General features: G+C 34.8%; 2 protein-coding genes across 2 annotated transcripts in view; both read left to right on the forward strand.

Moving 5' to 3' along the window:
* LOC121320280 (cationic amino acid transporter 2-like) overlaps positions 1–4,659 on the forward strand; it is a 44,779-nt gene extending 40,120 nt beyond the window's left edge. Inside the window, exons 10-12 of the mRNA XM_041258536.1 lie at positions 319–485; positions 968–1,076; positions 2,161–4,659. Of these exons, the coding sequence (XP_041114470.1) occupies positions 319–485; positions 968–1,076; positions 2,161–2,339 (455 nt within the window). The 3' untranslated portion in view covers positions 2,340–4,659. The remainder of the gene's footprint in view (positions 1–318; positions 486–967; positions 1,077–2,160) is intronic.
* A 2,870-nt stretch (positions 4,660–7,529) lies between these two features.
* On the forward strand, positions 7,530–13,353 carry LOC121320291 (platelet-derived growth factor receptor-like protein). Its single transcript, XM_041258546.1, has 6 exons — positions 7,530–7,742; positions 9,166–9,451; positions 9,846–9,997; positions 10,419–10,712; positions 11,540–11,676; positions 11,966–13,353. Exons 1-6 carry the CDS (start codon positions 7,688–7,690, stop codon positions 12,152–12,154), a joined length of 1,113 nt encoding a protein of 370 aa, XP_041114480.1. The 5' UTR covers positions 7,530–7,687; the 3' UTR covers positions 12,155–13,353.
* The last annotated feature ends 2,973 nt before the right edge of the window (positions 13,354–16,326 follow it).

Genomic DNA, 16,326 nt, shown 5'->3' on the forward strand with positions numbered 1-16,326 from the left:
ACATTTTTTGTTTCCTATGCAAATGTTGTCTTTTTTTTTCAAACTTTTGATAGGTTCCTATTTCATTCTAGTTGCCTGCCGTAGATTTTGTCACCCAGGCTTATTCAGCCAAAGTGAAAGTGGAGTTTGTTTCATACTTCCCTGCCCTGACTAAAACCAGTGCCAGGGACCATAAATTGTACATGGATTTTTAAACCTATTCATCACCATCCCAAATTCAAAGGCACTACGAAGAGGCATGTTGTCAGTCAGATTGTTGATATTTTGAGAAGAAATGTCAGTTATATTTAACAAAGGTGTTACCTTTTATTTCTCCAGCTTTGGTAGTGTGTATTGTGAGCACCCTCACCACGTATAAGGGGGAGGCTGTGCTCGCCATGGAGTCTTGGATCCTCGGCCTGCTTGCTGTGTGCCTGGTGGTGTTTATTGTGTGTCTCTTCATTGTCTGGAGGCAACCTCAGACTCGCAAAAAAGTGTCTTTCATGGTAGGTGCATGAAACATGGTAATTGTGCAAATCAATTACTGCTTCACTGGAGCTGATTTATTTTGAATACACTATAATAGGATATAAATTACACTTAAAAAGAATCCCATCGCAGTGCTTTACAATGTATGAGAAAAATCATGGTTCATCTACAGTATGTCAAACCAAGATCAAAGACAAATTTTTCAAGGAAGCTACTTCCACATACAGAATTGTATAAAGTTCCATAGCACCTGCTGAATTCATTGGAACCTCTGTGAGGTCTATTTAAATTATATGAACAAAATAAATGTATTACTAATAATAATAATAATAATAATAATTCCCTCATTTTAAAATGTTAGCACTATATTATTATTGTATGTAGTATTGTTACTATGTCAGTTAATAAGTCAGTCCTGTGGGGAAACACATAAAGGACAGTTGTATTTAGATCCAGTGTTGTCTAATTATTATGAGCTATGTATGTCTGTGTTTTGTAGGTTCCTATGCTGCCATTTTTACCAGTTCTGAGTGTCTTTGTCAATGTTTACCTGATGGTTCAACTAAGTGGGGAGACCTGGATTCGCTTTGCAGTTTGGATGGCTGTTGGTAAGTACAGTACCTTCAATTTGTATTTTAAGCATGTTTCTTTAGCAGAATAACCTCAACTGATGCAGTTATAAACCTGAATTTATACTGGAGCTCACTTTAATAAAATATTTACCACTACATTATCACTTAAAAGGAAAACTGTTTTGGGTATCTGGGACATGTTAAACAATACTAAAAGAATCACATACTGTACGCATATCTCAACAACATTACTTGAAGTGGTTTTACTTTGAATAGCTTTCACCATATAGGGGTAGTTCATCATTTTTTTAAGCTGAAGAAGCGCAGGTAACATTTGCAACATTTTTTCACTGCCACAGTAAATTGAACCTTGGTGTATTTTAAAACCAAATAGCATTAATATATTAAAAAATAAGTATATTAAAAGCATTTGTTCAGATTCTTTTATAAAATGTGTTTTATACATGTATATAGTTCTATTGTTATCAATGGCCTGCAGTTTATTTACCAACAAATACAGTATAATCGTAAATCTCGAAAAACTACTCGCTTCTAAATCTTTTGTAGTCATTTCTGTATTACTTTAGTATAAATACATGCTAATTTGGATTCATATGTTGTTTTTTTCTGACTTTATGTGACCGAAAAGACACACATTTGTCCGTTTTCCCATTGGAAATAGTGATATTTAAAAATATCACTGTCCTGGTCACAAAAGCAAAGTCTGTGGGGAATAATAGCCATTTTCTATACTTTTGAAGCATAAGCAATTAGGAAATAACACTTACTACCCAGGAACAAAAAAAAAAAAAAAAAAACATTGTTACACGGTGTAATTGGTACACCTTTTAACGAGAACTGTAAAAAGTTAAACAGGATCAGTAGAGCTATAAATGCATATTTTAAATCAATTCTAGGGGTCTGGTTTAATTCCAAACTGTGCCACTGCAAGTTCAGTGGATATAATTAGTTTTTTCTAGCCTTATGTGGTTAAAATTAAATCAATGCAGTTTTAAATCATTTTAACAGAGTCACAATTTATGTCTTGTTTAAGCAAATTGTGCAGGTGTTTGTATTTACTTGTTTCCATTTAAAATGTCTCTAATGTGCTTGTTTCAAGGCTTCCTGATTTACTTTGGCTATGGTATCAGGCACAGTTTGGAAGGTCAACGGGATGAAGACAAAGATTCAGTGCACAGCGAACTGGAAAACAAGAACTCGGCTGAGGGAGTAGAGGACGATGACAGTGCAGATGAGAACAACCAGTTCATTATCCATGAAAAAACAAGTGAATGTTAAGCCTGAGCAGCCCTGAGAAGGTATCTTCTGTTACTAGCAGTACACCTGGGCACATGACCTTTCAGTGTTCATCTGCTTTTAGTAGACTTTTTTTTTTTTTTTTAACCTATATTTACATACGTTCTGTATATTTTTATAGTTTGTCCATGCGTGCCTGAATCGGGCAGCAACGTTTCATGCCAGAGTACTGAAATTCAGTGGATCAGGGTAGACCCAGGACAGTACGTGCCTTCAGAAAAAGAAGCAGCAAAGAATAAACTGAGCACCTGCAGTGGAAAAAACAGGTCACCCCAGATCAATTTCTACTGTAGAAATGCATACGAAAGACTAAAAGCAAGAAATTGTGGTTAATAAAAAGTGCACAAGAAGGTTCATTGGATCTTTACCAATACAGTGTTGGCAGTAGAATGGGTTTTTTTTGTTGAAAGGTAAAATCAAAGCTGGAATAATTGGAAAACTGAACTTTTATATTAATGGTTATAAACAATTGTCAATATTTTTAATCATTTAAAAACCGAAGAAATAGTTGTTTGTAATAAAAAAAAATACAGTAGCATTAACAGAAAACATACATCTTGTTTGCAAAAGTTTGTAATTTGTAACAAGTAAAACCCCCAAAACATGTGGCTGTAACTGAAAGTCTTGCATACATTCACAAGTGTGTACATGTAGTACTGCATGCACACTGAAACTTTTTCTGGAAATGTGTTTATGCTAACAAATCATAGAAAGAAAAACATTATCTATAATTAATTTGGTTTATTTATAATAATATATTTGAATGGTCATGTCATTCATTTGAGATTTGCACAAAAACACACAAACAGGTCATAATTTTCTGAATGGATATTCAAATAAAATGATTTGTTCCACAAAGATAGTTTATCAAGCAAAACAGCAGTATATTACATTGTTTACAAAAGCTGAACAGTTTGTGTTTTTGGAAAATTCTTGGTCATAGCAGTGTTTATTTTTGTACATGTGCTTAATTTCAATGTGCCTTAACTGCGGTGTAACATTTGTATTATTATCTGTGTTTCTAAGACCACTGTATTTGGATATTGGTGGAGCTGTAATTTAACTGATCATGGCATTTAAAAATACTACATTTCAATACTATTTTAAAACTTCAAGTTCAGTATTTTTTTTTTTTTTTTAACTGATTTTTATGTAATCTGGTCATGTCTGGCAGGTAGATATTATGTTAAAGCTTCACAAATAAGTGAGTGTGATTTTCATGACCAATAGATATGTGAAAGGATAGATAGTACATATCTGGGGAACCTTACATGACTAATTGTAAATACTAAAATCAGATCAGAAGTGTCACCCTTACTGTTGCAGATAACCAGAAGAGTTTAGCTCTCTTCAATATGTACCTGTATCAAATTGTTTGATTTTTTTTTTTCTAATATGTATTGTACATTCTATATCGTATAATTATTATGGAGTTGGTATATATGAGTTCTCCATGGACCTACCGTAAGTTAATGTCTTAACTGCATAAACATGTTTGTTAGTATAGTGAAAATTTGTCTTGGCTATAATTTCCTTTTTTTTAATGACTGAGATTAATCATTTTAACATTTTTAATGTTTTTTTGTTATATTATGGTATCTGTATATTTTATATGTGTTGATGTACAGTATAATGGGAGCATCTGAGCCATTTTGTGAATTTTACTAAACATAAACATTTTACAATATAATCAAAAGAAAAGTTGACAATGTTCTTGTCCTGATATGTGTTGTCAAATATTAAATGACATTCTTCTCATTTCAGTATCAGATATCAGTTTGGGGTTTTCATCCTCTACATAGAAAATAAAGACATGATAATATTTTGGTGTTAAAGTACTTGTGGAATTGTATTTATGACCGTATTATTTTGAATCTGCTGTGCTGCTGTATAATTGTAGCTGCTGTAAACAATGGACCCTATTCATAGAACTGTTTTAAGGACTTTTTTAAGTTTTTATAAACATATTCACTTATATTACAGTGCTTTGAAAATGTAGAATACTATGATCCTCAATAAAACAGCTGAGAGGTTTCTGCATGAACTACAAACTTGAATTAACAAAAAATTATTTTTATAAAGCTGTCTGTAACAACACATTCATTAAACAGTCCTTCAAGTTCTATGAATGGGACCCATTGTCTTTAAACTAATATATTGTAGTAGGTGAATAGTTTTTTTTTTTTCATTGGGTTTTTACTAACATTACTGTCAAATATATACCATTCATTGTTCAAATGTGTAACCCCTAGTAACATGTTACAAACTGAAGCTGACTTAATTAAAATACTACTGTATGTGATCCCATTTGACTGTAAACTTACTAGCTTACTGAAACAAAACCTGTTGTAGAAACTTACATCTCTCATCGCCAAATCAAATTGTATTCAGTGTAATGTAATTATTATACAGCTCATGCAGTAGGAATGGAACTTGAACAGGGTTCAAAATTAGACCTTGTGGCAGAAGTGGGTTCAGCCTGGACTGGGTTGATTTCAGCCCAGTTCTGTTGTAAAGTGCTACTTTCCAGTACCAGTATTTCAAAAGCTAATAGGTTTCAACGTGTGCCCATGTAGTTGCATAGTGTATCAAGTTATTTTTGATTAGATACATTTCTGCAAATTGTTCATTTTTGGCTTACTAAATGATTCACTAAACTTCCTTGTAGCCATTCCGCCAAACTGTGTGTGTGTGTGTGTGTGTGTGTGTGTGCGTATATAATATATATAATTTTTGTGCTTTTCATTACATAAGAGTAGATGTTAAAACTTCGTGCTGATTTGAACCCGGCTCTCGCCAAGATAAGCACCAACTAAGACTTAGCTTTACAGTAAACTAATATGATCCATTTGCGTCTCCATCCATTTGCTGGATGGAGACGCAAATGTAGATGATGTAGATAGCCTTCTGTCTGGTGTTGATGGCTGAAGTGTAATGCTGGCCCCAGGGATCAGCTTATTTTGCCTCCCCAGCACATTAGCACACACAACGGCTGCGATGCTGGCTCCAGGGATCAACTACAGAGCGGTCTCCCCAGCACATCAGCATGACAACCGCCTGGATTGAGCTAAGTAGGGTACATCTCTGGGGTCTTCAAGTGGACACCTTCTGTCCTCTGTTTTGTCAACTAGCCCATGACACCTCAAGAGGGCTCTGGTGATTCTGTCGTCCCAGCATCACCGCCTCCATCCCCCACTCAAGTCAACCCAGCTTGCTTACCCGTACATCAGCGTTTCTTTCTTTCTAGTGTGCTTGAGATTCCCAAGCAGAATCTTTCCGTCTCAACCACAATTATTACAAGATTTTTTTTCTGGTGTGTTTTGCTGGATTATCTCGCAGGTGCTACGAAAAGGTGGTCTAAAATGTTTTTCTACAGTTAAAATGTCAAAATAAATTGTTGGCACTTCAACTCTATGGGCCCAATTTTGATAACATGGGGGCAAGCACGAGGGTATCACTCAAAGTCATTGCATTAGCGCTGCAGGTAGTGATGTCTCAAGAGAGAGGTTTTGGTCAGATTTAGCGCTCGACACAAGCATAATCCAAAAAAATACATATAAAAATGGCGCTCCCTGATCTGTCTAGCAGTAGCTGCAACTGGAGTATCTCCCAGTGCTCCCCAAAAGCTTGTGTTCTCTGAAAGGTCAATACGACATCCATTTTGTATGGCAATATTGTGAAAAACACAACATGGCATGAAATAAAAAAAAAAAAAGGTTTGCTACATAATGAAGTTCCATGCCTAATTTTATTTTCAAACGATGAATACAGTCATGCAATCCTGGCATGCACTTGATTTACTAAAATGGTAGCGCAGGAAATGAGTTATGGTATGCTAAGAGCTACAAGATAGGAGTGTGATTAAAAAACATCTCCCCCCCAAAAAAAAATTACCTGTTAATTGCAGAAGTTACACACACACACACATATATATATATATATATATATATATATATATATATTATATATATATACTATATATATATATATATAATAGTCACAAATCCCACTACTGACTCAATGTGTGACCCTGAGCAAGTTACTTACCCTCCTTGTGCTCCATCCTGCAGATGAGATGTTAAATCAATGTCCTATTGTAAGTGACTCTGCATATAATGCACAGTTCACAGCCTACATCTAAAGTGCTTTGTGATGGTGGTCCACTATGAAAGGTGCTATATAAAAATAGATATTAAGATATATAAATACACACACACATCTTCGAAATGTAAAGGAATGCAACTTTAGATAGCTACAACATGCCACCAACAAACACATACTCGGGTCAAAACTAATAATATCAGGCGATGCACCCGAGGCAGATCAACAAGCTTGTTTTGGGTATTATAACTCTCTGTTCAGGGCAGAATTGACATGGTGAGAAATCATGTGCGACATGATATGGTTAATAGTAAATGCATTGTATAAATCGTGTGTAAAAAGTAAATTAAGAAGTTGTCAAAAACTTAATTCTTAATTCTGTTGTTCATAGAACACTACAACACAATTAAGTACAAAAAAATGCCTTTTATGTTTAATAGTATTTCCTGAGTAGGAATTTTTGTGACCTTTAACAGGTTAATATATTTAGGATGTCTCTTGGAATAAGATGATATTTAGTTTGAGCAGTCAGCCACATAGTGCGTCACAGTTTTATTGCCCAAACTACACAATATGCCATCTTCACACAAAAAGGGACACTCCACACACACCCTGCATTAGTGTAACCATTGGAAAACTGTTTATTTACTGTGTAGTAAATATTCATAAGGGAAGAATTATGTATTTGGTATTATGTATTTATTTGACAGGAATAAGTGATTAAAACACATGACATGATATATGGTAACAGGTTATACTCGAGTCAATAATATGGGATTAACTCCACTGTTTAAATCATTAAACTAAGATTGTGTACAAACAATTACACCACACTCCATTAGTACAATAATTGTGCTAGCCCTGTTATTCTCACAGCAATGTTGTGTGCTTAGGAGATGTTTTAAAGGCTCTCTACGGCTTCACTATCCTGCTTGCACTTCCTCAACACTAGTTTCCTTTGCTGACAGCAGAGGGCGCTGTATCTCTAGAAGATGCAAAGGGAATTGGCTCTTTAGAGTGAAGAGGTCCCAATCTCCTTGAAATGTTATGCTTCATCTGGAAATGTTCACTCCTTTGAAACTCCATTCCAGACCACAGGACCAGGAGGCTGCAGCCTGGCCTCTGTTTGCACACTTCGCCTGCCACATCTTGAGAGCAACTTCGCACAAATCTTAAAGCTGCTCCTGTGGCCCTAAAACCATTTAAAAAGCTGCTTTACCAATTTGACAATGAAGTTCTGGATAATTGTTACCCTGATTGTACTCGGTGAAGTGCTTCAAAATGGTGAGCATCTGTTTTTAAGAACATGGCTGCTATAAGAAAAGCATCATTGCTTATTAAGAGTTGTTGTTTTTTTTTTTTTTTTTTGCTATATTATCCATTTAAATATTTTGTCAGCTGTTTTTAACCTACATGGAATTTACAATAGACCACATGCTTAATTCTGTTTTCTGTACTGTATTGGTTTACCTGGGTTCTGCTTTGCAAAGTTATAATTTAAAAAGTAAAAAACTGCAATTTTGTTTTTATTACTGTATTTCCTCATCCACTCTGACTGAGTGGACCCTTTTGTATAAAAAAGAGGACGCAAAAAAATGTCCACCTACTTCAGTTGCTTGGATACTTCTAACACAAACATTGTTTTTCTTTTTTCAAAGGAATGCATGATTGAAAGTTTTTTCTTAGCAGAAGCAATAAGAGCAGCAGCCGAGAGCCTAAGAATTACTGGCACTGTGATAGTTTACCACTTATGGAAGCCATTGCATGTTCAACGCAACGTGTAAAATCAAACACAAAGTGGTGTGTTTCTTTTGTTCAAACAAAATATAAAATTTGAACTTGAAGTGTAAACACTCCAGGGACTGTATGTTGAGGACTTGGGAGATTGCATGGTCTGGTCAGGAACTGCAGTGGTACACAGATGGTATATGTTGCTGGTAAATTGAATTAAAAACAATCAAGGTAAAAACATATTCTTACAATACAATGTCATTGCCTGTGTACAGCTGCACTGGTGTTCGTTTCCAGGAGTAGTAATGTAGCTTGCAATTTACTATAAGCATTGACCTGCCCTAGTTACCATTTCATATCCACAGCTTCTGCTTCATTTTTTTGTCTGGTCTACGGTGAATGATTCCCTTCTGAAAATGAAAATACACCACAGTTCTGCCTTGATGTGTTGGAATAAACATGGTTAATATTGAAAATGTGCAACCACAGAACATAGGGGACATTTATCAAAATGCATGGCACTTCTTAGAGGGGGGGAAAAAAAGAACTGGTGTAGTCTGGCATGCACAGGGGTGACCATAAATATTTAAACCATTTGTTAATTTCAGTGGTGATTTTTATTTTGACACAAATTGAGAATAGCAAAGTATGTCCCTCAGACTTTTACAAGAAGCCTGTACAGTAAATGCTACAGGGCATCTAGAGCTATCATAAATATAAATCTAAATAAAGTCATACCAAATTTGAATACGCTGATCTTATTTTTATTTTTTTAACAAATTGATCACCCTTTATTTTGGACAAAAGTTCATCAAGTATTTAATGACCTAGTAACAGCACATCTGTGCATCTAACTGAGTATTTCTGAATCTACAGGGTGTTAATTGTCAATACTTATGAGGACTGCTGAAGTGTTACTGTTTGTACTGTAGCTGCCTCTAAAAAATGTTGTTTGTCCTTTTTAAAAATCTTCCAGCTCTCTGCCAACAAAACAAACGTACTAAAGAAGCAGGGGAAAATCGAATCCGACCTGGGAATAAGAGAATGAAGCCCAGGGTTCCGAAGGGGAAGGATAGGGAATATGGTTCCTCTGGGAAATCCCAGTCTATTATGACTCGGGTTTTGGACAAAGGACGCTTCCTAAAACTGAGTGGTTCCTATATTACCAATTCAGGGGAGAGTCTTGAGCTGCGCTGTAAAGGAAGTCAGATTGGATGGGCTTATCCTGTTTATCTGGACACTTTCAAAGACTCCCGTCTGAGGTACGGACTAAGCCGGGATGTACACATAGCTGTGTCTTTATATTCCAGTAGTTTTTAGTTTTTTTTTTTTTAAAGTTCTGGGAAAGCATTGAGCAACTCAATACTCAGCCGTTCTTTAAATTTGTATGTCCACAAACAACTGTGACACCCAGATGTAGTTATTTTTAAAAATAAGGTTTTTGCTGAAGAGAGACAATTTCCCAATGTTTTAGCATGTTTAACATACTTTTGTCAGGGGAAAGTGTTTGAAAACAAACAGTGGAGGTACTTATAGGCTTTTGCTGCCTTTTAAATAAATACATAATTAAATTGATCTATTTCCCAGGGTGCACTATTGTATAACCAGTACCCATTTAGTACATGTATATAGGTATTATGTGTTTGATTTTTTTAGTATTAAACAGCACGACAAGTACAGCCAGTTGCTTCTTTCTGGCACATCAACTGCAGACACTGGAGAGTTCAGCTGCTGGCCTCTGCTCTGCGATGGCTCCGAGTGCACCAAGGATGTGGACAAAACTACCACCACTTACATCTACTTCACCGGTAGTAATCTATACAGTAAATTCATGTAATTTCAACAAAAAGTGTTACAACAAAAGACTTAGGGCCATATTTACGTTATCATCAGTCTTTAATTCCTATTTTTTTGAAAGAGGTAACATCTGTTAATTTTATGAAAACTAGAACCAAACTATTAAGTAATATAATCCAAGTTCTCGTCAGAACTCTCAAGGTGCTGAAGAGAACTTGGATTATATTTGTAATATTTGTACGTTTTTTCCTCTTGAAAAAAAAAAGAAAAACAGGAGTTAGTTAAAGACTGGCGGTCATTTAGTGGCAAGTGCAAATGCGCATTTTCTAACCTCGATGAAATCATTTTCATGTAATAATGCCTGCAAAATGTTGCTGTGAAATGATTCTTACCTACTGTCTATCCTGCTGAAATCACTTACTGTGCCCCCAGATAAAGAGGAACTGTTTGTCCCATCAACCAGTTATTTTGAAATCATCTACCTTCGGCCAGATCGTCCTTCAGTCATCCCCTGTCGAGTCACCTCTCCTGCAGTCAAGGTGGCTTTACACATGGAGGTGCCTCCGCAGGAGATCCCTGTGGACGGAGACCAGATCTCCTTTGACCCCAAGGAAGGTTTCATCATTCACAGGCCTGGCCCTGAACACAGAGGGGTCTTCTACTGTAAGGCAAGCCTGCGGGGAACGCCTCAGGTGTCAGTCAAGTACCAGCTGCTGTATGTGGAAGGTAAAAGATATACAGCACAATAGTTAGACTTCTAACCAATGTATCTTCAGAGCTGGAGTTAATTAATGCCCCAAAGGAGATGTTAATTTTCTTTTAATTTATTATATGTTTTACTGTGTTTTTTTAAAAATGTGTATTATGATGTATTGAATGGCTGCTATTGATATCCATAGTTTAATACAAATCAGGAAATTTAATTTAATTTCTGTGCTTACTAGCAGTCCACATTTTCACAAACCACCAGAGGGGGAAATGTGTTAAATGGGCAGCAGGTGGCGATGGTGTAAATGGGTTAAAAGAATGCAAAGTACAAAAAGCAGCCAGTACTGTAAGTGTGCATTAGGACAACCAAACATTGCTTACAAACCAGCATTTTTCCTCTCCACCTCAAATATTCCTTTGAAAACTGGTTTCAGGTCATTGAGAAAAACACATTGCTCTAAACTGTTTATCGCTTGCTTAATTTGATTGTTTTAAACTTAATAAAAACAAGCAAGGCTAAAATTGAAAGTTTTTTTTTTTACATTGATATTGTGCTTCATGATTTCAAATACAGATGTTTTACACATCTTTTAACTCATGTGAAGCTTACTGAGAAACAAACAACTTAAGAAAGGGGCTGCACTATGTCATTTTTTAATTTGTTTTTGTAAAGTTGTTTTTCTCCTTTCAAATCCAGGGGTAAAAATGCTGCTGTAGTAAACTTTGATTTAATAGTAAAACTCAAAAGACCAATTTAAAGATAACAGAAACAGACAGTACCAATTACCATCAATTCTTAGTTGACAAAAAATACAGACTGGAAAAATGATATTATCTTCTTGCAGTTCCAAGTGGCCCTCCGTCTGTAACAATCGAAGCGTCTTCAAGCAGAGTAATGGGAGGTGACCACATTAACGTTACCTGCACTGTCCTCGGGGAGCCTGAGGTGGAGGTGGACTTCACTTGGACCTATCCTGGACAGGTGAGGAACACCATCTGGAACACTGAAAGCAATCGAGCACATACACATGTCGCAGTGTTTTTTAAATAACTGCAGAATGTTAAAACATTATTAAATAGGGATATAAAAAAAATGAGATGAGACGTTGAATCAATGTCCTATTGTAAGTGACTCTGCATATAATGGTTCACAGTCTACCTCTGTAAAGCGCTTTGCGATGGTGGTCTTCTATGAAAGATATTATTATTACTCTCCATCTACGAAAGCAAAACCAGCAATTTTTAATTTTTTTTTAATTTCCCTGACACAGGACCAAAGACCTGTGGTCATTAAACAAGCCTGGAGGTTAATAAACAGAGGAATGGGGCACACCACACGGATTTCTCAAAGTGTGATTACTGTTGAAGATGCTGAAACCATTGACTTTGGAAACTACGTCTGCACAGCCAAAAACCTTCAAGGACAGACCTCTGTGGCTGCCCGTGTGGACTCCTATTAATTGCTTTGGTATGGCGACAACAAAAAGAAGATTTTCTCCTCTCTGTACTCCCAGGCAATGCTGCCTGTTGTTAATTGCCAGCACTGCATCTCTTAAAAGGAACTACAGCTTTACAGCAAATAGCAACTAATGCATTTACAGTTTATAACTTTCAGATTTAAAAAAAAAAATAAAAAAATAAATGCTGAATTGCATAAAGAAATAAGCTGTTGCAGAAATTCCTAAACAGTTGTATTAGCTGTCAATTATGAGGAAAGAAAATGACCAAAGGAAACCTGACAGTTTTATTAACATCGGTTTCCTGTGGTTTACTAAATCTTAACATGTCATTAAACCATTTAAACACAAAAGCTCTAAAAAAAAAATGTATTCCAATGAATGAAATGACCTATAATAAGATAAACCATATTTCTCTTCTGCTGAATCATCTTTCAAACTGGGATTTTACTTTTCCAGCAAAGTTGGAGCATAGTTGGTCATACATTGTTACAATCAACCAACAGCTACATCACATTTTAAGCATCACAACTAAGTTACCAGCTATTCTACATTAATGAATCCACAACAGGGTTTTATATACATGCACTGTGTAGCTAAGTAAAATATCCAGGTACAGATCATTGTGTAATAATGTCATATCAATGCATGTTACCCTTTTAGGTGGTGGTAATCCATTTGATGATTGTTTTAGTTTAAAAATTGTCTTTTTTGTGATTGTTCTTTCTTAAGTGCTCATCACAATTTATTTTTTTTTATTTTTTTTTTTAAATTGTATTATTTTATAATAGGGGTAATTTGGCAAGCTGCCTTTTGCATATGGGTTGTAGAATAAAAGCAGGGGCAAAATATGCATAGTTGCACAAGCATGTATTTATATAAATATAATAAATGGTTTCTGGCTGATCTGTTTTAGGCGTGTGCCTTGTGCTAAGTGGTTCCTTATGTGGAATGCACACAAAAACATTCTGTGTTTCATATTAGCGGGTTTACTGGCTTTCTTCCTATTCATACAAAATGCAGCATTTAGCTTTCTAAGCTGGTGCTTTGTGAGGACATTAGAACTTGTCTTCAATGTATCTACATCTGTAACTCTGCAAACATGTGGTGACAGTAATTACAAAACTTAGTAGCTATATCTATTGTTCTTAAGGTTTTAAAAAAGTGAAATGTCTACAAATATAAAGAGCTGTTCCTCAAAATAAAAAAATAAAAAAACATATATGAATGGATAGGAGGTGTTAATAGAGCTAAGGTGCCATTGCTTGTTTTAATCATAATTCATAAGAAAAGATTAATATGTAACAGTAACTTTTAAACAACAAGTAAAACTACCTTTGAGCATAAACTACAACATACTGTATTTCATTTGAGTTTCATATATATATATATATATATATATATATATATATATATATATATATATATATAGATAGAGAGAGAGAGAGAGAGAGAGAGAGAGAGAGAGAGAGAGAGAGAGAGAGAGAGAGAGAGAGAGAGAGAGAGAGAGAGATGTAATCATTACTTTAAATCTAAAATTATGAAAAACATGTAGGATGTAGATACTGCTTTATAACAGCTAGCTGTCATGACCAGAGTAAGGAATACTACTGAGGTCTGGTCCGCGTTGAAGTTTAAAAGAAAAAAAAAATAACATGTTCAGAAACTATAACATTTCATAAATATGTATTTACATTTCGTGTTTGCTCATTTCTTCTTCACTGAACTGTCTCATCAATAAAGAAGCATACTGTAAAAAAATGTTGCTTTTATGATTTACAGACAATTTTCCTAGCTGCATAAAACTTTTAAAAAAGCATTGAGCAGTAGCTCTCAACCCCAGTCCTTGGGAGCCCATGAGTGTTCTAGTTTTTGATCCAACTGTGCTCTCAATTACTTTACTAAACCTTTAATTGAACTAATCATTTCCTTAATTGGGCCTTTTTAATTGTTTTTAGCTCTTAAAACGGTTGAATATTTCAAGTTAACAGTAAAACCGTACAAGTAACTTGAAATCGTTTTAGGAGCTGAGAATAATTAAAAAGGTCTACTTAAGCAAATTATTTGTTCAATTAAAAAAAGGTTTAGTTACATAACTGAGAGCGCAGTTGGAATGAAAACCAGGACAGTTGAGAACAACTGGTCTAGAGTGACACGGGGCTCTGTTTTAATGATCTAAACCAGCAGTGGCCAAAGTTGGCCCTGCTTGTCCGGTCTTAGTTCTGATCAATTCCTAAATTGTTTAATTGAACCAAATAAACTCCCAACCACACCCTAAAGAAGTGTGGAATTGTCTTCTGCGACACAGACACCCATAAATGTATCTACTTCAACGTGGATGACCTTCCATTCTCTTATTATTAGTAACGTTAATATGGGTGTCAACAAATCTCCCCCTGAACTTTCCAATGATTAATATAGTAAGAGAGTCACATTATTTATACAATTTAATTTTTGGCTTAAACATATAATACTGGGGTTTCAATGTGAAAAACAAATTTAAGTCATAACTCAATGTCAAGAACTGGCAGAGGATTGATTAAAGGTTTGGAAATTTAAAGTGGAGTTGTGACCTCTTACTGGAATTAGTTAATAGCTTATCAAACAAGACAAGTTTTCTACATTTAGTCTAATTATTACAATTAGATCATAGCCTTAATTATCCTATTATTACAGACAACTGGTGAGTGTAAACACCAAGAAGTCTTTCCAACCCCCTAGACAGAAGAATAATGGCACAAGCATGAAAAAAAAAGATATAATACTCTGTATAAAAAGACATAAACTGACAGATTTCGAATGCCTAGTGGAAATATTCACAGGAAAAAAATAGAATCTTAAATAGAATCTTATAAAATTCATTAACCAACCAGACTAAAATGTTGAGCAAAAAAAAAGTGTTCTACATGAAAGACAAGCTGGATAACAGAATACAGTGAGGGATTACATACTTCCGGTTGAAAGTGGGATGTTCAGTAGACTGGTCTGTTCGTAACTTTGGTGTTCTACTGTACCTGGTGTCAGTGTCTTCTCCATGAATAGAAATGCATTATTTTGTATAATGCTTTTTCTTACATAAATCTTCTCCACAAATACTTTTTCTGTATTCTTGTCAGGTTTAAGTGTGATGTTTATGCTCAGACCAAGGAAGAATTTACAGTTTAAAATTAGTTATTCTCAAAAACACTTTTTAAAAAATTATTAGTGAACGGTATATAATACAAATTTTTTCTGACAAAAAAAAACGAGAAACCACACATCACAATAACAACAATAATAATAATAATAATAATAATAATAATAATAATAATAATATGGCAGGTGGAAAAGGCACCACAAGGGGCAGTGTTGCCCCAGCTCTAAATGGACACCTTTTCTTGCAACCTTGGGAAAATACTAAAATTCCATCCTTATTGTCCATTGTTCCAGCCACAGAGAAGACTTTTAGTCCTACTAACAACAATAAACATATACTTGCAAATAAACATGACATCACAAACATTTCATGGTTATCTTTGTATTTTGTATTTGTATATATATATGTGTGTGTATATATATATATATATATATATATATATATATATATATATATATATATATATATATATATATATATATATATATACACACACACACACACACACACACACACGTACATAATTGCATATTTTCAAGAGATTCAACATTGCACTATTTTGACACCCACACAAATACTTCTTGTGATATTCAAAAGACTTCCTAAACCTTAAAATATGCATGATAAGGAAAGCTTCATTACAACTACATTTACATCTTGGCCTGAAAAACAATACATAAATAAATTTATATATATAATTGACTACATGATTTACTCTGATGAGCCAAGCCTTCTTTCCATGATTTACAGTGCTTCTGAGCAGACACAGCACCATGGTGATCCTGTTCTCCCTATGAACCACAGTGAAGGCTCCGGACACACATATTTCATTGTATCAATGTCCATTACCCTTTTGTATCCAGAACTACAATTTTACACAGTATATTTCTGTGGACATCAGTAATGAATAGTTGTTGGAAGACTGTCCATTAGGAAAAGCCTTTTGAACTGTTCAAAAACCACAAACATGTTTCTTTTCTGCTCTCTTTTTTAAATAGATGTAGGTGTAGTTCAAGAAACTGTTTCAATGATGCAGTGA

This window comes from Polyodon spathula, chromosome 1, assembly GCF_017654505.1.
Source record: "Polyodon spathula isolate WHYD16114869_AA chromosome 1, ASM1765450v1, whole genome shotgun sequence".
In the NCBI taxonomy this organism is placed as follows: Eukaryota; Metazoa; Chordata; class Actinopteri; order Acipenseriformes; family Polyodontidae; genus Polyodon; species Polyodon spathula.